At 41.9% G+C, this 19,889-nt stretch overlaps 5 protein-coding genes across 7 annotated transcripts; 2 read left to right on the top strand and 3 right to left on the bottom strand.

Annotated features, from left to right (window-relative positions):
* The first annotated feature begins 403 nt into the window (after positions 1 to 403).
* On the top strand, positions 404 to 3,300 carry LOC115731139 (probable inactive purple acid phosphatase 16). 2 transcript variants are annotated; one of them, XM_048271161.1, is made up of 5 exons: positions 404 to 891; positions 1,406 to 1,630; positions 1,959 to 2,229; positions 2,502 to 2,718; positions 3,058 to 3,300. In XM_048271161.1, the coding sequence occupies exons 1-5, from the start codon at positions 624 to 626 to the stop codon at positions 3,274 to 3,276; spliced, it is 1,200 nt and encodes a 399-aa protein (XP_048127118.1). In that variant the 5' UTR covers positions 404 to 623; the 3' UTR covers positions 3,277 to 3,300. The 2 variants fall into 2 exon arrangements, with proteins under 2 accessions (XP_048127118.1, XP_030517632.2); XM_030661772.2 differs by having other exon boundaries at positions 412 to 891; positions 2,502 to 2,670; positions 3,064 to 3,300.
* A 651-nt stretch (positions 3,301 to 3,951) lies between these two features.
* On the bottom strand, positions 3,952 to 6,056 carry LOC115732141 (glucan endo-1,3-beta-glucosidase, basic isoform-like). The gene is given in 4 exon segments (XM_030662803.2): positions 3,952 to 5,041; positions 5,909 to 5,989; positions 5,992 to 6,031; positions 6,033 to 6,056. Coding segments are annotated over 4 exon segments (1,086 nt in total). The 3' UTR covers positions 3,952 to 4,100.
* Positions 6,057 to 7,520: 1,464 nt separating this feature from the next.
* On the bottom strand, positions 7,521 to 12,230 carry LOC115729999 (DNA repair protein recA homolog 2, mitochondrial). Its single transcript, XM_048271160.1, has 8 exons — positions 12,007 to 12,230; positions 11,588 to 11,648; positions 10,818 to 11,035; positions 10,127 to 10,214; positions 9,720 to 9,892; positions 9,263 to 9,409; positions 9,030 to 9,167; positions 7,521 to 8,272 (listed from the first exon to the last, which is right to left on the bottom strand). Exons 1-8 carry the CDS (start codon positions 12,097 to 12,099, stop codon positions 7,985 to 7,987), a joined length of 1,206 nt encoding a protein of 401 aa, XP_048127117.1. The 5' UTR covers positions 12,100 to 12,230; the 3' UTR covers positions 7,521 to 7,984.
* Positions 12,231 to 13,184: 954 nt separating this feature from the next.
* On the top strand, positions 13,185 to 16,564 carry LOC115731250 (protein FATTY ACID EXPORT 1, chloroplastic). The gene is made up of 6 exons (XM_030661908.2): positions 13,185 to 13,408; positions 14,183 to 14,426; positions 14,687 to 14,854; positions 15,674 to 15,720; positions 15,872 to 15,912; positions 16,002 to 16,564. The coding sequence occupies exons 1-6, from the start codon at positions 13,286 to 13,288 to the stop codon at positions 16,090 to 16,092; spliced, it is 714 nt and encodes a 237-aa protein (XP_030517768.1). The 5' UTR covers positions 13,185 to 13,285; the 3' UTR covers positions 16,093 to 16,564.
* Positions 16,565 to 17,196: 632 nt separating this feature from the next.
* LOC115733684 lies at positions 17,197 to 18,516 on the bottom strand. Of its 2 annotated transcripts, none has more exons than XM_030664317.2 (2): positions 18,465 to 18,516; positions 17,197 to 17,801 (listed from the first exon to the last, which is right to left on the bottom strand). In XM_030664317.2, exons 1-2 carry the CDS (start codon positions 18,490 to 18,492, stop codon positions 17,395 to 17,397), a joined length of 435 nt encoding a protein of 144 aa, XP_030520177.2. In that variant the 5' UTR covers positions 18,493 to 18,516; the 3' UTR covers positions 17,197 to 17,394. The 2 variants fall into 2 exon arrangements, with proteins under 2 accessions (XP_030520177.2, XP_048127711.1); XM_048271754.1 differs by having other exon boundaries at positions 17,197 to 17,809; positions 18,467 to 18,516.
* Positions 18,517 to 19,889: the final 1,373 nt, after the last annotated feature.

Here is a 19,889-nt window from a genome sequence, read left to right as displayed (position 1 = left end):
GAACAAGATAGCGAATCAAATCCATAGTCAACTTAAGTTGGACATCCAATTCATCGAACGAGACACACAGAATACTTTAGCACAACTAATTCGGCTTGCCATGACCAAAATGACATCAACTCTCGATCAATTTGTATATGGAATGCCAATCCTATCTCCAGAATTTCGTCAAGTGCACTTATTGTGTTTTAGAATTTCTAATACAAGTCATCCTGGCATATCAATTGTATCGTTCATTATGCATCACTTACTCTTCGTCTTGACGCCCCAGGTTCCACTCATGCGGGAGTACGAGAGAATTCAGTCCATTGAATTACGGAACTTCCGATCTGTGACGCATGCCCGGATATTCCATGGTAGCTACGGTGGTGTCTCCTTATAGCTTTGGCAAGGAAGGAAAGGCAATTCTATCTTGGCATAAGGCATAGCGACGGCGGGAAGAAAAACATCCTTGGACGCAACGGACTTAGATTCTCCTAGGAGATTTTAGCATATTCGGTTGTTTCGTACTTCAACCACCAAAACGACGTCTTTTTATTTGTTTCCCTTTTTCTAGACATTCAGGTGTCGAACCGGCGAGAGAGTGGGACGCTCTACTGTTTTCTTCAGTCGCCGACGGCTCAATGGCGGTGTCGCCATCAGCGGCTCGCGTCGCGGTCCTGTCCTTCGCGTTTCTGCTCCTGAACCTGCACCCAATATCGCCGGCGACGGTGGGGTCCGATCCCGATGCTTCACCGGTTAAGCGCCTCCCGGCGAGGCCGGGGTCGCCTTTCAAGATCGCTCTGTTCGCCGATTTGCACTTTGGAGAGGACGCGTGGACCGACTGGGGGCCCCGCCAGGACGTGAACTCCGTCTGTGTCATGTCCACCGTGCTCGACGATGAAGTTCCTGGTGAAGGCTTGTTTGAGTTGTGTTCCTTGTCTTCCAGTGTGTTTCGCTTCGTGCTTAGTTCGCGCCAGAGGTTTGGCGAGTGTATTGGACCGGCCAGATCCCTGGAAATTGCAAGGATAGTATGTTGTACTTGTGCCTTGAGAATGTGAGTGTGAGTGTGCTGTGGTGGGCGAGCTCCAATTAGTAGACTGCGGGTCGTAAGGAGATCGAATATTGAAGAAGAGGGGATAATTGGGTGGATCGGAATGAAGTTGGCTGAGATAGAGAGAGAGGGGGAAATAGTCTTTTCGCCTTTTGAAAATACTCAGACTCTGCTAACAATTCATAGGCCTTAAGGTGTTCCAATTTTAGCTCCTGCTGCTGCTATTTCTGTGAATCGGCTTCGAACCTGCTAAGTTTAGTGCAAGGCTTTAATTTGTGCGTTTTGAGACATTACTCGCTTGCTAATTTGCCCAGGAAGCTCTTTGAAAGAGGGACCTGTGTTTCATCTGATCCACATTGAATTGCATTGCAGATTTTGTTGTGTATCTTGGAGATGTCATAACGGCGAATAACATTATGATAGCAAATGCAAGCTTGTACTGGGATCAAGCTCTCTCTCCAACAAGATCGAGGGGCATTCCCTTTGCTAGTGTCTTTGGAAACCATGACGATGCAGCATTCGAGTGGCCATTGGAGTGGTTTTCAGCCCCAGGCATTCCTCCGGTTCACTGCGCTGTCGCAAATTCATCATTTTCAGGTAAACATTAAGGTTTGCTTACTTATGTTAAAGTTGACGATGCTCACCTTCAAACTGAAAATGTTTCTAATAGCCAGAAGATAAGATAAAGTACTAGGATATCTTCACATGGATGTGATTGCCAGCTTGATGGAGTCATTGTTAGACTTGTATCTGAGATGAACAAAAGAAGCAGAAAGAATTGCTAGTCTAGTCAATAATTGATAAATGAAGTTGCACAGCAAATACGTTCTTGGAGTCGAATAAACTCAAAAAATGATCTCGTCTTACAGGTACGTGATTGACGTGTTGGATCTTATCTATAAATGATGTGTTAATTTGTGATTAGGAGATTGCAGCTTCAGTGGAACACATCGTTTGCAGCTCATGACAAATGAGATAGAGCAGTATGCACTGTCCTACTCTAGCAAGGGTCCAAAGGATCTGTGGCCAAGCATATCCAATTACGTTCTTCAGATCTCGCCAATGGATAATCCTCTATCCCCTATAGCGTACCTTTACTTCCTTGATTCTGGCGGTGGATCTTATTCAGAAGTATTATCAAACGCCCAATCCGAATGGTTCAAAACCCGATCTCTAGAGATCAACCCGGATTCAAGGTACAAAGAAATGGCAGCACAGCTTTAATCTATTTTGCATGCACCTATAACTATCACTGATAAACTGAACTTATCCAGCTCTTTTGCCCCGTTTCCCAGGAAGAAGCAATCACAAACACTGATAATCACTGTTGTAAAGAAATCTTTTTCTGTTTTTCTCGATAAAAAGTTGGAGGAACTATATAACGAGAGAGCAATTCGATGTTGGTTAGAATATCTATGGACTCTTTCTCCAGTTTTCTTGTGAAGAACAATTTCATCGTATGGCGCAGGGTACCAGAGTTAATATTTTGGCACATACCTAGTAAAGCTTACAAAAAGGTGGCTCCATGGAGTGGTGTACCTAAGCCTTGTGTGGGCTCAATCAACAAGGAAACAGTTGCTTCTCAACAAGCTGAAACAGGGATCATGGAAATTCTTGAAAAGCGGCCTTCTGTGAAGGTAATAATGCCACGAATCTGTTTATCCATTGATACTTTGATGATCATCGGGGTGGGCTGCTTTTATCAGCTGGGGTTTTGTCTTTGTCAACATGCGAGTATCATCCCGAATCTAGACAGGCATGAAACCAAAAAAATGGCAACACTAAATGCTTCAACCACTTTCAAAAATTTGCCTGGTTTCTTCTTTAGTTTTTTTCCCCGGTCAGCACATTCTTGCTCCAGGTAGAAATGCATGTGGCTATGTACAAGTTACTCTGGTAAAAAAGGAAACTTGCTTCTCAAAAATTGCCAGTGGAAGCATGTACCACAAGTTTCCTGCAATAAGTTCTGAGATATTTATATCTTGATAGTTCGCTATGATTGAAATTGTAATTTTTCGTCACGATGGCAGGCGGTGTTTGTTGGACACAACCATGGATTGGACTGGTGTTGCCCCAGCAAGAATCTGTGGCTATGCTATGCCAGGCATACTGGGTATGGTGGCTATGGCGATTGGGCTAGAGGTGCGAGAATAATTGAGATAAATCAACACCCTTTCTCTATTAAGTCTTGGATAAGGATGGAGAATCACGATGTACACAGTGAAGTTAATTTGAGTTCTTAAAATCAGTCGATGTACAGTGAAAAAGTAAAAAAAAGCCGCATGATAAAGTACCGAGTGTTGGTAAAATCAGTCGATGTACAAATGTATTGAACTCTTATAGAGAATGTATTGATAATAAATTGTCGATTATATCGTGCTGGTAATCCATTTATCAATTACAATACTTAACCCATTTCGGCGCCTGTAGAGTAAAATCCTTGCAATCATTGGCAAGTGAGTTCCAGCTCCTCCAAGCATAGTATAATATCAATTCATCAAACCGCAGAACTAATTTCCATCAGTGCAGCTAGGCAATTCTGTGTCCATTCACACACCCTACGAGTTTTTAGAACGACGCCTTTTCCGATGGAGGGACGGTGATCAGGAAAATCTAGCCTGCTGCACTGTGGAGTGTGGACTCCTAATACCAAACTGAGTTTCTATGCAGCCACAGACCAACCACTGTTCTCAGTCTTGTTACAGCGGGCCGTCCTGAAACAAGATGCCAAGAATTATACCCGCATAACAGTTATCAAATTATGTTTTTTGGGGTTGGAATCCGTTAAAATAGAAGTTTATGATTATGAACATTCATCTATTAAATAATAGTTAATCATGTCTGATGGTGTCGAGGATCAACTTTCTTAACTGAATTGAATACTCAAATTAGCTGTCATGCGTTAGAGGAAGAACTGCATGAAAACTTTCGTGAGTTATTCTGATTGGCATTTCCTCTTCTTTCCTGTCTTTGCAGGTTACATAGTACAGCAACTCCCTTTATTTTAACATCATTGAGCTCAAGATAGGTGTGCCCTTATTCCTTAATACAAGTCGGTGTGCACACACTAGTTGAAATTAATAGGGTACTTCGGCTGCCTATTGGGGAGAAAGAGCCCCCAATGTTTCTCATACTCCGGGTTCTTCTGGTTCTCGTCAAACATAGCAAATATGTAAGTTTCGGTCGGCTTTCCAGGCCTCTTGGGAGTCCCTTGCTTCACGTGCTGAATCAAATTCGAGTTGTAAATTCTCGAGTTGTCAATGGATGTTGCCTGCCCGCCAGCAGATGGCCAACCGCTCTCCGACACAACCACTTCTAGGGAACCCCCACCGGCTTTCTCCAGTGCAGAGTAAACAGCATCTAGAATTGCGTCAAACAAGTTGCGGTACCCGAGTGATCCATCCGACACCACGACTGAGTTTGCCGTGAACAGAGCATAGTCGAGGCGTTCCTTGGGATTGTTGATGTAGCTGAAGTACGGATAGAGGTTGACAAGCAAAGGGGACTTGTTGTTGACTAGGAAGCGGATTATAGGATCTAGGAGAGGTCTGTAATCGGACTTAAGTGTGCCCTTCGATGGAGGATACGATTCTCCTAAGATGCCTGTGTCAACAGCTGTTGAGACCTTGATCTGGGCCCCGAGTCCGGCGTTTGAGATGGCAGTCTGGATGTTTTGCATGGCGGGGACGAGAAACTGGGCATATTGAGAAGAAGGCTGCACTTCATTGCCAACTGCTATGAACCTGAACTTGACATTGCCATAGTTCCTCACATTGTTTTGGACCCAAGTGTTTGCATTGGCTTGGCTAGAGGCAATCCTTTGGAGGTCCTCATTGGGAAGGCCCAGCATGAGCTCAATGTTGGTGCCTCTAAGGGCTTGGAGAGCGGGCTGGTCCGGGCCATAGAGCCGCATCCGGCGGATATTGCGCTGGTTGTAGAGCGCAACCACGTCTGCCCGCGAAGGCAAGTTGCTGCCCAGCATTCCATAGCAGACCCCTATTTGTGCACCTGAATGGAATGAACAGAAGAGTTATTACTTCAACATAATTTTAGACTCTGCTTACAATGTGAACGAAAATCTTGCAAGATCTAACATCATTAGATGAATCAAAATTGTTGAAAGGGGTCTTTCATACGAATTCAAACTTATGATAAAAAGATTTTAAGATTATTCTCAGGGTACCTAGCACTGTCTAAGGAGGTTTTGACATCTTGTACTTCTAATATAAAAGAAGCCTAGTTTTGTGACCTTACCAGCTTTGACTTCAGGCATGGTCAATTCAAAAGCCTGCTTATTTGAGTGGGCACAGATTTTTCCCACTGCACTATCTTACCTTATACATGACATGATTTCTAGAAATTCCTCCATAGACTTTCCTTGTAATTTTCTTCATTTGGGCTAAGCCTCTAAGGTAAGAGCAGGGAAATGCCCATCTATATACCATTTCATTCTGTGCATCTTTGATGAGAATCCATTTCATGGTCACAAGATACGTCCGCGGCCTGGTTCGGCTCCATTTTATACAGATATGCGTGACATATCAAGCGCATAAATCTATGGTGAACCATGAAGGAAGATGCCATGCATTAGTTCCCTCCATGATTGCTCATCCAAGAGAACAAGTCAAGCGTAATCTCTGTACGTTACCATGCACGTGAGTGACTAACTTGCTTAGATAACTCATCTAGCTATTCGGAGATCCTAGGTGCGAAATGAAGAAACCACGGCATGAGAACACGCACACAGAATCAAAAGATAAGAATGAGTATACATATTATAGTGCCATTAAGAAGTAAAAAAAGATCTGATTCATCATCTTGCTGATGACGAAATGAAACCATTGGATGATCCAGAGAGAGAGAGAGAGAACGGGCCTGTTGTATCAAAGTTAGCTGCTAGAAGAGCCAGTGTTAGAACGACAGGGAACATGGAAGATGTGAAGGAAGCCATTTGAGACGGAGTGAGTAAGTTGCACTTTGCAGTATCGGAAGAGGCTCCCTTTTTATAGAGGGAGATGTGCATTGTGTCACTACTTCTGCAGATTTCTGAGTCATGACATTCGAAGACTAAGCACAGTCTCTCCTCTCTCTCTCATCCGTCCAATCAAGACTTCATCGTCTGCCAGGTCAAGTATGCAAAATCCGAATGAAGAAATCTTCGGCTGCAGAAGAAACTAGATGATGAAAGTCATCTCCATCTATGGATGGGAATGGAATTTGCCGCTCAAGCGACTAAGACTCTTTCAACCTCCCACGAGGTCCACTACTGAGTGGAACTCCAAGCTATCGTGGCATGAGACTCTTTTAGGACTTTGAAAAGTTGGCAGAGGCTAGTGTTAGAAAACCAGGACATTCTTCCACAGACGGGGAAAATCAAATGCGGTCCGAGTGATGACGCGGATCGAGAAATCATGCTTTCTTCCGGGATACGGCAAGACTTCGGTTTTGTGCATGCTTCACACAGTGGTCAAGCGACGGTACCGAGCTCGTCCTTACAATTGCATGTCGAAACTGGATTTCATAACGGATGTGAGACTCTTTTGAGTAATGCCAGAGAGGTTGTCAATGGAGAATCCTCACCCTTTTCACACGTGCATATTCACACATCAAAAAGATAATAGCTCTTTGCAAGCACCTTGAACTGGAGGTGTTCCTGTGTGCGTGTTTTTTTTTTTTTTTTTGGGGGGTCATAGCACTGAAGGTGTTTGTTATGGTTAACTTTTGCCATTTCTTGTGAACTTTTAGGATTTGAAAACACGTTCTTATTGAGCATCTCAAGTTCATAAAGCCACCTAACTCATGACATTGTAAAATCATATGACTTCTCCATAATATTTTCTAGAAGGGGTATTCCGCTTTGTCACGGGGTGGATTTATTGTTTCCAAAGTTTTGCTTCTAACCAAGAGAATTATCTTCATCAATAGACCTCGTCAAACAACCTATTCCACCATTCGCCCACTCCATTGGGTCCCTGTAGAAATTCTTGTCTGGATGGTTGGAAATTTACGCCTCCCACACTAGTCAAAGGATTGATATTGACATTCCGACTAATGAATGCCAAGGTTGAAGTTCAAGCCTAGTGGTCCACTGACATTCCGATTCAAGCACCGTGATTGGCGCCATTGCATTGGAGTCCTACAAATCAGGTCTATCAGCACTTATTCTTTGTTAACCCACTTAATGTAAGCTACATCCGGCATTCGAAAATTGGAAACAGTATCAGGGATAGTTAACGTAGTGATCTTATCTAGACAAACGAACTTGCACCATCGATGGGGGTATATCTTGTCCTGTCCTTCAACTGATTTTCACTCTCTCTAAAATTTTGAAGAGCATATGCATCAAGACAAATGAAGATAACGGTTGCACAGAATTTCATCTAAAATTAATCAGAATGACTTATTTTGATTCTTTTTTGGTAAGAAACAGAAGGAGCTCTATTGAACAGAGGAATACATAACTCTACTTTGCCGAAAAGATAAAAAGGGAGAAAAGCTCCATTTCATCTACTGATAGACAACTAACTGTCGTACAGGAGTATAAACTCACAAATAATGCAGCATAGATGATCTTGACCAATTTACACCGACATACAAACCAGTGGCAGTTAGATGGTTGCTAGAATCACCATGCTCCAGCAATATCCTGATTGGGGGGCGATCTACAAGCCATGGAGATGAATATCCAATCCTCCTGGGGAAGTTAAATAGAAAACGGCGCCTCACAACAAATCAGCTTCGCTTTTTGGAGCCATTCTTTAACACGCCTATTTTGGAAGAATCTGTGCATATGCGAGCACATACAAATGCTGCAGTTCAATGAGGTCATATTTTGTCAATTTGATGTCAACCAGCTCCAACCAACAAGAACGAAGGCATTAGGCTGGTTGTCCAGGAAAGCTCAATCGCCTAAGGAGAAGTCATCCTCATCCAATCAAGGAAGTAGTGTCATCACTCCTCATTTTCAAGCAGATGACTCCTCAATATCATGGTTATCTTTTGAAGGACCCTATCATTTTGAGCCAGATATTCTTCCACTTCATGTTTAGCACAGAAAACCTCCCCGTGTATGTGGTATGTGGATCCTTCTTTCAAGATAATCCCATGATCACAGGCCAATTCTAAGACCTCCGATTCCAAGCAAAAACCCTTTCCAAACATGATTCCTAGTTCGGCTTTCTTCTTAGTTGGTGCCAACTTATTTTTCACCACTTCCACGCAAACCCCAAGACCAGTTGGCTAGTGAAAACACCACCCAAAAGTAAATGTCAACAAATAATAAGGGATAATACTATTGGAAAAATCATAGTGCAAGAAGATTCTCTGTACAAACAATCTAAAGTTAGAAACTGAATTCCATCAACTAATAAAAACAACCCTCTGAAAGTCAGAATATTCTCATTTTTACAGTTAAGAAAAAGAAACCCCATCTTGAAGATCTTGTTTATGTTTCATTCACACAAATATCAAAATAGATAACCTTTCCCTACAAATCAGAACAAGATCGTAATGAGCAAATCCTGTAATACTTCTGCTCCCTTCCAAATTTTGAGAGTCTAACAAATAGAGGGACACTATAGGCTCCATCAATTAATCCATAGAAATTTACACTGCTTGGAACATACTAATAAAAATACTTAAAAGTGATTTAGGTAAGGGAAATTAAAACTTAAAAAAGGTGCACCAATGCCAATACTGATCCCATGGAAAGTGTACATAGCAACTATTTGAGAAAAATCCTCTACTTCCAACAAATGGGAAAATGCAACTATCGGAGGGTGGTTACCCATTGAAATCCGTCAAGTAAATGAACAAAGATACTTTAAGAAATTGAACCTGATTCTGATAACAATTTAGAATATGCAACCTAATAGCTTAGACTATTCGGTGGAAGAAGATTACACGTATAAAGACCATACAGTGACCCCCAAAAGAAATAGTGTCTCCAAAAGGCAAGGGAGATTATCGTCTTCTTTGAAACCAAAAGGTCATTTACCTTATCGTCTGTTTTAAGCAATCCCATCCTGACCAGTCTCATCCGGACAGCCGCATAGAACTTCAAAGCATTTCCACCGCATGTAACCTCATCTCGATGTCCTCCAAAAGCGTGACCAAATTTTGGAACTGACCTAACCTGGAATTGAGTGAAGCTCATGTTTAGAGGCCATCATCCTTCTTCCTATGAGAGACAAGTCATCCCATGCAAAAGAAATGGAAGTTAAAACAAACCTGATTCACAAAAACAATGAGAGTTTTCGACTGGAGAAGAGAACAGTGGATCTTTCTAAGAGCCTGTGTCATGATTCTTGATTGTATGTCTTTGTTTCTGCAGCCTATTGGTTCATCGATTTCACATTGGGGCACAAGGGCAGCGACCTGCAAGAGCAATGCATGCCACAGGCATATGACAAAGCATGAAAAAATGCATGGTAGCAACACCAGAGAGAGATAGCCACTAGCCCACCAAAAGCATGCTACCGTTCAATTGTACAACCCGTGTTCTCTACAGGATTAGCATTAGACAGCTATACCAACAAGCATTATCAGAAACCAACAGAAGAAATTGAAGCAATAAAACACTAGAGTTGCTATGGAAGAATGTAGCGTAAAGATAAATAACACTAAAGGGGCATAAAGAGTTCTAGTTAAAATATGGGATAAACAAAGAGAAGAGCCAAGCGCTTACGCTATCAATGACAATGACATCTAGGGACCCACTTTTTGTCAGTGTATCAACTGCACTAAGCAAATTTTCAGCAGAATTTGGACGGAAAAGAAGAAGATTTTCTGTGTTTATGCCCATTGATTCTGCGAGTGATGGGTCGAGTGCATTCTCCACATCAAAGTATGCACAATAACCTGCTCAAAGAAAGAAAAACTAAAGGAGATGAAGCAAACAGTCTCTCTGATTATAAGCCATTCAAAATAATCAAATAAGAGAACAGATTCAGAATAGGCAAACAATTGCTTAGAAACACAACTAACTCTAAAAAACGCAAAATGGTCTCAGAAGCTTGCTATCTTCACAGCAGGACCAAGAGAAATCAAATCATAGCCTACAAATAGAAACTCTGCAAGAAGACAGACGCATACCACCAAATTTCTGTGCTTCTTTAATGATGTGAAGAGCAAGTGTTGTCTTGCCAGATGCCTCTTTCCCATATATTTCAACAATTCTACCCTGAAAATGGAATGGAAATCTTTATTTTTGGGTTCAAGGGCATGAATAATCTAAAAAATTCAAAACTTCACCACAGGCTTATCAAAACATTCAACTCAAACTCTTTATGCAAAGAAACAATTGGACATAGAGAATTCATATCCAACAGAAAGTAAACGTCCAATCCTAATCAGCTTCACATAAAGATAATAGATAGTGCTTAAAGCAGCTATAAAGCAATAACCATGGTACTATATGTTAGAATGTTGCTCATAAATCATGTCTAAGAGTAGTTCCAAGATTTAAGTTAAGTTTGAACAGCACAAGCTTTCTTTTCTTTACCAACACCCAGTCTTGACAGAAATGCATTCGATACAATTCCCATAACTTAAATCCAATGTACAATTGTCAGGAAATCCATGGTAATAGCTATCAACGGGACAAAACCATTGCCTTGTGACCAAGTAAACCATTAACTTCACTATTAAAAAGATAAGGGCTATCTATAATGAATTCCAGTTAGAGAGATATTCTCTTTGATTATAAACTTTTATCAATTAATCCTCTGCATGTAAACGTGTGCTGTGATTAAATATGATAGTTTCAATAGAAAGAGGACCTTACCCTTGGTAACCCTCCAATCTCAAGGGCTAGATCAAGCTTTAAAGAACCAGTGGATATTATTGGTTGACGCCGTGAACTGAAAAATCGCCTCAAAGACAGCATGGATTCTCTACCAAATTCACCCGCAAGGCTTGACAGAGCATGACGTAGGGCATTTTCTCTCTCCATCATCTTCACATCATCATGAAGTCCGTCGCGTTCAAAATCCAACTCTTCAACTAAATTGGAAGAATATGCATCAAGTTCAAAAATTAGTCCTAACTACCATCAAAGACCAACCCAAATTACTCAACCAGCAAACGAACTTTTGGTGGACGTGTTTTGCAAATTGATGTAACATTGACGCTATGTGAAGTTACATCTTTTCCAGTAGCCATCCAAGTAAATAATGTGACTCACGAAGCTAAGAATGTACCGTCCAACCAAACAAAACATGCTGGAGAAGCTACTATGTGAGACAGTTTGTAAAATGGATTTTCAAGTTGCAGCATTTTAACATTGTTGAAGCAGAATCCAATTAAGAAATGCCCACAATCTGTGCAGCTAATCTTCAGAACAGTAGGGACATCGTAAAACCACAAATCATGCCACTAAAACCCAGAACCTTCAAAAATTGGGAGGCATGTAGAGTCAACCCATAAGAGGGCAAAAGAGTTAGACAGGCTAAATTTGCTTTTGACAATTCCCAGCATCCAATTGTGCAAGGCGTCCACAAACAGTGGAAGCAACAAGATACATGCATGGGGGGAAGGAAGTGAGGAACTGATTACCTACAGTGGAAAGGCAACGTGTGCGCGTCCTTGTTCTGGAAACTGAATTCCTTCCGTTGCTCTGTCGACGGGAGGAGAGAACATCACAGAACAGAAAGACAGGGGGGACAGATATGCCGAACCAAAAGGCAACAAACATGATACCCAAAACCCTCTAACTAGGTGAAAACCTTAAGATAACTGAGACCTCCAGTTACTAAGAGAATAAAATTGTCCGACAAAGAGAAGACCCCTGCCCCGAATAGTCCAGCACGAAACGCTTATATACCAGTCTCCCTCCCTCATGAGCCCACTCGCAGCTAAAGAAAACTACTAGCTTCCACTTTCGCCATCCACGGCACGTTCCCATGCACTCGTAATCACAAGCGGAAAAAATACAAAAAAACTTCAATCGAGTTACTTGGCGTCGAGCAACTTACCTGGCCGGAGGAACTCAAAAGGGAGGAGAACAAGAATCCTCGAGAGGCTCGGAGGCAGAGAGAATGAGAAAGCGGACGCGGGAGAAACGCCATGTCTTCTTCTTTGGTGATCGCAGTGATGGAAGTGAAGGTGTTAGGGTTTTCAAATGGCGAGAAGAAGCGCCAATTTCCCCACTGTCCTGAGATTCGCCTTCCTCCGGTCTTCGTCCCCTCCTCTTTTACCATTTTTCGTTTCGGTTTACTTTTTTTCTATCGGCCCCTGAGCTTCTTGGTATTATCGTTTTGGCGCGGGTCTATTTATGTTTCGCGCCCTAATATTTTGGGATCGCCTCAAGTTGCCCCCAACTTTCTACTTTTGCAATTCTTTCTATGAATCTTCAAAATCGGGTGTAATCCAGTCCTTCCACTGGCTTCGGCCAAATTTTGCTAGTAAATGTAAGATTTGACGTAACAATTTTTGGAGGGTGATTTTTTTTTTTTGCTGATGTTGTGGTTAGCTTTAATTCCAATAAAATTAATCATTAGACATCTAATTTGGTCACATCTTTCATGTACGATATATTTTTGAACTATCCTTTCACTTTTTTGTGTGAATACATATGGGCAACCGATTTTGTAAACTCAGGAGGCACACTTTGAAAATTTGAAGGTTGCACCTAGTAAGTCCCCAAAGCCGTCTACGGCCAAAACTTACATGCAAATATTCAACCCAAGCCGATACCATCTCAACGTTAGTTGGAATGGACTTTCTTGAGAAAGAATATCACTTAAGCCCGTCATTCTAAGATATCGATTATTCACCTCCATCCTAAAGAATTTAGCCTATATGTATTTACAATATCAATTTGATTCTGTGTTTGTAATGGTTAGGTCGACCAAAACTATAGTAACTAAATTAAATTAATCGCATCGACAAGTCTTACTTCGAAATTCGAGGTAAATAATGTCGAATAGTTCTTCTCTGAAGGCTCCGAGAAGGAAAGGAAAATGATTATTCGAGGGGAGTAACGAATGATTCATGTTGCATGCTCAACGCTCTGTCAGAATTTCCGAATAAAGCCAGACATATAGCCGAGTCGGCCACCAAAACCAGCACGAAGAAGTCAAATCAAATCAAATCACAACCTTTTTCTCTATTGATTGAACTCTCTCTCTCTCTCTCTCTCTCTCTCTCTCTCTCTTTTTGTCAATCCAAGCCAAGGTCAGCCAAAGAGCTGCTGCTTCTTCTTCTTCTTCTTGTCTTCGATTTCGATTCCCGGAGTCGATCCGCGCCGTCAGCATGGCATCAACCGCGACAACGGCCACCGTCTCTCAGTCCCAGCTCTCCTGCTTCTCCGCGATCAATCGCAAGCTCCAGCTTCGCAAGCTCTCTGCTTTGACCTTCCGAAACCATCGATCGAAGGTACCATCCGTGGGATTGTTTCGATTGTGCTTTGCTCGGCGTTGCCGCATTTCCATCGTGGTTTCTTGGGGATAAGCGATGCGGGTCATGACGTTCTCGATATTCTCACATTCGCCTTTAATAGGAGTACCTGCTTAGAGTCATGATGTTAGGCTTGGTCATCGAGTCTCACATGCCTTGCAATCGAATTGTGCAACTGGGATGATCTTGTATGTTTGTTCATGTTGCATAAGTTTTTTGCAATGTCAGCATTATGGAATCAGAATGGTTTTTTCAACTGCATATTTTGCACTCCCCTACATTGGACAGGCTTTTTGAATCTTTTTCCGATATAGGAAGAGACATTCTTTAAGAATCATTGTTCTGCCGTTAATAGGCCATAGATTTCATGGACCCAATATTTGTGTCTTCGTCTCGGGACCTGTCCTCGGATGTTTCAGGTATGTATGTAGACTGTAGCCAGATGTCCAGGATAGTATTACTGTGGTTTGCTTATAGATCGTCTGCAAGCCAGAGCTTTTCATGCTCCATTGGGAGTGAAAGTGGAGAGTGTGTTGTGCTATCTCATTGCCTGCTGCTTTTTTATGAAGTTAATTTCCAGGATTTCATGTATCTGGAAGTATTGTAAGTAGCTTATCTCATACCAACGGCTTTTTCTTGGTGCATTAACGAAGTTCCCAACTATAAATTCAGTTTAGATTTAGTGGAGTCATACTCTTTGTCCCCTTGTTTTTTGCTTCATAATGTTTGCATAATGTCTGGAACATTGTGTAGTCATCGCTTGTCATGAGTCTTGAAGGACGTGGCCCAGAGACTACTTCCCCTGGCAACAGAAGTTCTTTGAGTTACACAGATGACGCATCAGGATCACAAATGAACGGGGCAGCAAAGTCATATACATCTATGGAAGACCATAATGCTGAAAATAGGGGAGTAAGTGAGCCTGAACAGGAACAGGGTGTTGTGCAGCCGAAGAGGGCTGCTATGATTCATGATTTTTGCCTTGGAATCCCCTTTGGTTAGTGTGCTGAATATGAACTCCTTATTGTCCATCATCATAAGAACTCATAACTTGAGGCCTATCTCAAAATGCATGCCTGCCTTTGGTCCCCAGCTTAGTTCAACATTGTTGCAAAGTAGTTGAGATTTGTCTTGTTGATCACTTGATTCACATAACCTTTCCATCGTACATGTTCAGCTTTCAAACCTGTTAAAGGTTGTAATTTGACAGCCTCAGGAGGAAAATTACTCAGGTAATTTTGTTGTTTCATTCAACAGGCGGTCTAGTTTTCAGTGGTGGACTTCTTGGTTTCCTTTTCTCGAGAAATCCAACTGCTCTGGGCAATGGTGTACTATTTGGAGGCGCTATATTAGCCCTTAGCACCCTTAGCTTGAAGATCTGGAGGAAAGGAAAATCCAGCTTGCCTTTCATTTTAGGACAAATAGGTACTTGCGATTCTGTTGATCCATGGTCCATACAGACTTTACCATCCTTGTGAATTTTCATCTTTATATCCATGAGAAGTGCAAGCAAAAAGTATATGGAAGATAACCTGGAAGTATGAGCGTGATGTTTTCCATTTTGAATGCCTTGCTTTCTGCATCAAGTGTTTATGCACCTTGCATATGGGGCTGGAGCTCATTATTTATGATAAGCAAGCATAACTACTCGACCAAATGAAGTACATACATTGTTATAGCGTACTCAGCTGTTGGCAATGTAGCATTTCTGCTTAGGAACATGATTGTATTTTCAATTTCTGCTGATGGAATAAGTGACAGATTTGAAGTAGTGACAGATTTGGGCATGGCTTCACAAGTATTGTGGAGATGTATCACTATGCTTGTTAGAGGTCCTTCTGCTACTTCAAATGGAGGATGTCCTGGGAGTGAACCTCACTTGTTTAGGAGATGCAATATTTGGTTATCATTGGATCTTTAGTTTTACTGTCTTACAAAAAAGGCAGCTTTTCAACCTCAATTAATCTAATTTATGGTCTTTCAAGTACAATTTTCAAACAATCTATGAGGATTCTTCTCTCTTTAAATCAAAACCTGTTATGCATGACTTTGCAATTATGATTCCATCATGCTGATCATAGTAGTTAGTGTATGATATACATAAAGGAGTACTTATATGGTCAGGACACTGACCTGCTGCATCAATGTGTATTTGAGTTAACAAACATCCTTGGTCACAATCTCTGTGTAGAGACCTCTCCGAGCTTATCTGTGCTTATTATGCATCTATTTTTCATCTTGCAGTCCTCTCTGCTGTCATCTTCTGGAAGAACTTTCAGACTTACTCTCTGGTAGGTCTCAAGCACCATACCCTATGATGCTCTTTATCTGTGAAAGTATGATGTGCACAAGCGCATGTCTGGGCATTTCCTGTAGATTGCATATAAAGACTCATTGGATGGTTCTTTGTCTTAACACTTGCCACTTGTGTCACAAATGCAGACAAAGAAAGTATTTCCGACAGGGGTTAATGTTCTTATCAGGTAATTTGGTTGTTGCAGAGAAATGCTTTGCTTACTAGACTCTGAATTCGGTAAAGTGACCTGTATGATTTTTGATTTTGTGCATGTAGTGCTGCGATGCTGTGCTTCTATACGTATGTAATCTTGTCGGGAGGAAATCCGCCACCAAAGAAGTTGAAATCTTCTGCATATGTCTCGTAGTTACATGGTTGCAAATGTTTGAATGAGATAGAGAGGTTGGAATCTTTTTCTTCCTTTTTGGCTGTAATAGAGTTGCATGGTGAACTGAACAGAAGTCATGGGTGGATGGGTGCAGCCTGTAATTTCATGTCGATCTGTATTTGTTTACTTACATAGCTCCCAGTTATATGCATTTGGAGTTCACAAGGATGGTTTGCTAATATAGAGTTATTTTGAGGAAGAAGCACACCACTCAGACCGACTCTTTCTTGTGAACCCCTGAGCTATGTCAAAGAGTGAAGATTCGGAGGTATTTGTACTTAATGCAGTGTTTTTTTTGTAAGCATCTTTAGTGCAGCGTGCCGCTGTGGGTTAATAACAGAAATTTTTTGTGAACGGTAGTTAACTTCTCAGTCCATGTACTTGGACCTTGTCGCTCTATGTATCAAACTAGAATAAGAAAATGAGGGTGAAGATAAGAAGATTTTCCTAGTTATGGACCTGCTGGTCTCCTACCCGCGTGGCTTTTACTTATTATAGGGACCTGATCAGTGTGAAGGTTGTCATTATGATAACTATGCAGCAGGGTAGAATGGAAATAAAGTTTCATGAACACGAGGTTGAAGAAAGGGCATGCTACATTGAATCATGGATTTTCTTGGGCGCATTAAGTTTCAAAGAACATCTTCAGTTTGGATTTATATTTGGAAACACGCTTAGAGTGTAGAATTTCTGTTTAGACAATCCATCTCAATTCAAAGTTGCGGGAACGAAATCATGGCATTTATATTTTTGCTTGCATTAGACCGAACTGTCATTCACAATCAGCTTTCGTCAGCGTTACCGCCTTAAACATGCTCAGGGAAATCCTTTACGTGGAACTGTGACTACCGGTGGCCCATTTCGAGATGCCATCACTTTTGTTTCATTACCAGCAGAGCCAATTTACGTTATCAACGAGCATGACGACTCTCGGGTTGCAGCCGACTATTTGCTATCAAATATAGCTGCTTCATAGGTGGCTAAGATAAAGGATTGCTTCCACGAGCTAAGGCAAGAGAAAATTCTATGGTTGCTAATCGGACCAATCAAAGAAATGCATCATAGTGTAACTACGCTAACTTCAAGTGAAAAGATTCAATTACTCTTTGAGTTAAGTTCATAACTTGTGAGTTACAAGACTTGCAACAACATTTATAAGGGGACTCAAACTTGCGCATCAGAGAACTAGGTACATCAAAGAGAGTGATGATCGAGCTAATGGTGTAGAAGTACAAAAGAAGTTGAGCTTATCAACTCGCGCAATTGTTAGTGACGAGGTAGCTATTCTCTTTGTGCACCTTCTGTCCAGCCAAGACCCGGTCTGCACACTTCCTCTTGCAATTCCTCATAGTCTCGCGCATCACGCAGAGCAGCTTCAAAGTCTGTAGAATCACTAGCAACTGGAAGAAAGCTACTTATATCGTCTCTGGCCCCAAAACCTCCAGCCCTTATTACATCATCAGGAACTATGAGCGCTTCCATGTTTACTTCGCCAGAAATGTTAGTGTCATTAACAATTGCATCCAGTCCAACAGTTCCCCCAGCTTCTGGATCAGAAACTTCGACCTGTGGGATCCTTCCAGGGGAACTTGGAATTGGTTCCAAGAAATCCTTAACTTCAATCGAGGAAAGCCGATCCTCTTTAATAACATCAACGCTTTTGTTGCTCTTCTTGCTGTTTATTTTATCTGGAGCACCCACAATGCAAAGATTCTCAATTTGGAGAAAGGACGGGGAAACCAAGTCTATACATTCAAGGCAAGCCAAAAATTTCCATGGTCAAACTAACAGACCAGACATGGCAATTTGCCAGAATTTCCATCATCAGATCGGTCTGTTCTTATTTTCAGTACAGAGAGGTAGTGTAGTGACAGGCAACCGGCATAGAGAAAGAGATTGGGCACAGAGGTAGATGTCTCGACATTCCTGTCTAGAAGTCGGCATGGACTGAACGGCCAATAACGGGTGTTCATTTGTACAACGACACGAGATATCTCAAGAAGTCATGATACTGAAATCATCAAGTAATAGTCTATGAATAACCATAACATCCATTTGCTGCATAAATAGCCCCTTTTACCCACATTACGATCTTTCAAAATCTGTCATGGAAAGGAAGTGTGAGCACATCCCTGCAAAAAGCAGATCATGTGGGCAGGGGAGGGGGCAAGAGTTCCACAAAGGCCACCAAGAGTAATCTTGTTAGCAAATCGACAGCGCTTAAAATTCTCCCAAGACCCAAATATTTTTTTGACAGCAGACGAATGTCAAACAGCTTCTCTGTCCCTAAAACTATACAAGCTCTCGTCATGGCAAAGGAATTGAACATCAAAGGATGAGTAAGTTCTTACCGAGTGAAGTTTCCAGCCGATTGTCCATGTGGTGTCACACAAATTTTTTATACTTCCTCTAGCAGTCCTCCAAAAGCCTCCAAAACTTGCCTGGGAAAACCAAACAAGAGAATAAAGATAGTAATGGTTTTTGTGGGACAGAGACTTTCCACTATAGGCCCCAAATGAACATGACGTATCACATCGCACAGAGAAGCATTCCCGGAGCAGCAGATGAAAAAGAAGATGCAACTATGGTTTTCCTCAAACCATAGAATGGGTTGGATGGCACTCAGATCTCATAACACAAAAGCACAAGAACTTCGACCCGACAACGCGAATTTGTCAGCTAACAAGTCTAAGCTACCTTGGAAAGAGTTGCATGTCCTAAGCCAAAACCCGTAAGAGGAACAATAGTCGGATACAAACTCACCAGATAGACACCGATAGAAACCCAACAACTAGACGACCGTTCCTTCTTCCGGAACAAAGCAAGCCCAAGCAATCTACTTCGACTATTTCGGCCGCACGAGCAAGAACTGCGACGAGATTCGGGGCATTCGTATGGATCACAAAAGCGAAAAACGAGGAGGGGGAAGAACGGGAATTTCACAGAAATGAGTTTCCGCGTCTCACGTAGCTAGAAAACTGGTCTCTAGGATTTCCAATGAACTCTGTCGGACATTAAACATGAGGGGAAATCGAGACATACCCTGTTCAAGAATTTTTTTCGCTTCGAAGGAGATTGTACCTTAGCGAACGCGACGCGATCAAAACGACGAGTGATTGCAGAAGAGTGTTGTTTCTTTTGCCGCAAAGAGCAACTTAAGCTAGATTCCGGTCGGTCCAGTAGAAACACGGCCGATGTTCGGATCTAGACGATCGGGACCCACAACAAATGGTAATGGCCCGGCCCGACCCGGCCCGTGACCTGAATCCTGAGACCTATATCAGAGCGACGAGAGCTTAATTTCCAATTCATTAGCAAAGGTCCACCTCAACACCGGAAAATTTAAACGATTTGTCCCCTAAAAATAACGACGACATTTTACAGAAAATTTTCGATTTTTCTGCAAAACAAACGTAACCATGCTATATTCTTTCCCTCGAACCCCGTAAATAAGAGGATGCTTTCCGGACCGCGTCCTCAATACGCGTGTTAAACATCAAAGAGAGGACAAGAAAATCCAAAATGACCGGGTTTGGGATATCCAATCTACTCACTTCAGTCAACAATCCCAACACGTCTAGAAAATCTCCACTGATGATCACCATGATGAAGACTTTGTGCTAGCTGCATTTGACTTGCGTCGATGGGAGTTCCATGAGACCAATTTTGGAGCAATGACGGTCACATATCTCCTAATCCTTGCTCGGGACATTCCATGTCACGGAGACACGGGTTAAGAGTCATAGTTGATTTCTTCAAAAGCCCATCGAAATCGA

This window comes from Rhodamnia argentea, chromosome 10, assembly GCF_020921035.1.
Source record: "Rhodamnia argentea isolate NSW1041297 chromosome 10, ASM2092103v1, whole genome shotgun sequence".
Lineage (NCBI taxonomy): Eukaryota > Viridiplantae > Streptophyta > Magnoliopsida > Myrtales > Myrtaceae > Rhodamnia > Rhodamnia argentea.
This window is presented reverse-complemented; position numbering and strand designations above follow the sequence as displayed.

Excerpts from the sequence above, each read along its gene's own strand:
- LOC115731139 (XM_048271161.1), top strand. The coding sequence starts at position 624 with ATGGCGGTGTCGCCATCAGCGGCTCGCGTCGCGGTCCTGTCCTTCGCG. Across the intron at positions 892-1,405 it reads GCTCGACGATGAAGTTCCTG|ATTTTGTTGTGTATCTTGGA; the intron begins GTGAAGGCTTGT and ends ATTGCATTGCAG. Across the intron at positions 2,719-3,057 it reads TTGATACTTTGATGATCATC|TGGCAGGCGGTGTTTGTTGG; the intron begins GGGGTGGGCTGC and ends TTTTCGTCACGA.
- LOC115729999 (XM_048271160.1), bottom strand. The coding sequence starts at position 12,099 with ATGGCGTTTCTCCCGCGTCCGCTTTCTCATTCTCTCTGCCTCCGAGCC. Across the intron at positions 10,215-10,817 it reads AGATTGGAGGGTTACCAAGG|GGTAGAATTGTTGAAATATA; the intron begins GTAAGGTCCTCT and ends TTCCATTTTCAG. Across the intron at positions 9,410-9,719 it reads ATGTCATTGTCATTGATAGC|GTCGCTGCCCTTGTGCCCCA; the intron begins GTAAGCGCTTGG and ends TTGCTCTTGCAG.
- LOC115731250 (XM_030661908.2), top strand. The coding sequence starts at position 13,286 with ATGGCATCAACCGCGACAACGGCCACCGTCTCTCAGTCCCAGCTCTCC. Across the intron at positions 14,855-15,673 it reads TTTCATTTTAGGACAAATAG|TCCTCTCTGCTGTCATCTTC; the intron begins GTACTTGCGATT and ends TTCATCTTGCAG. Across the intron at positions 15,913-16,001 it reads GGGGTTAATGTTCTTATCAG|TGCTGCGATGCTGTGCTTCT; the intron begins GTAATTTGGTTG and ends TTGTGCATGTAG.
- LOC115733684 (XM_048271754.1), bottom strand. The coding sequence starts at position 18,492 with ATGGACAATCGGCTGGAAACTTCACT. Across the intron at positions 17,810-18,466 it reads AATCGGCTGGAAACTTCACT|TGCTCCAGATAAAATAAACA; the intron begins CGGTAAGAACTT and ends TTGCATTGTGGG.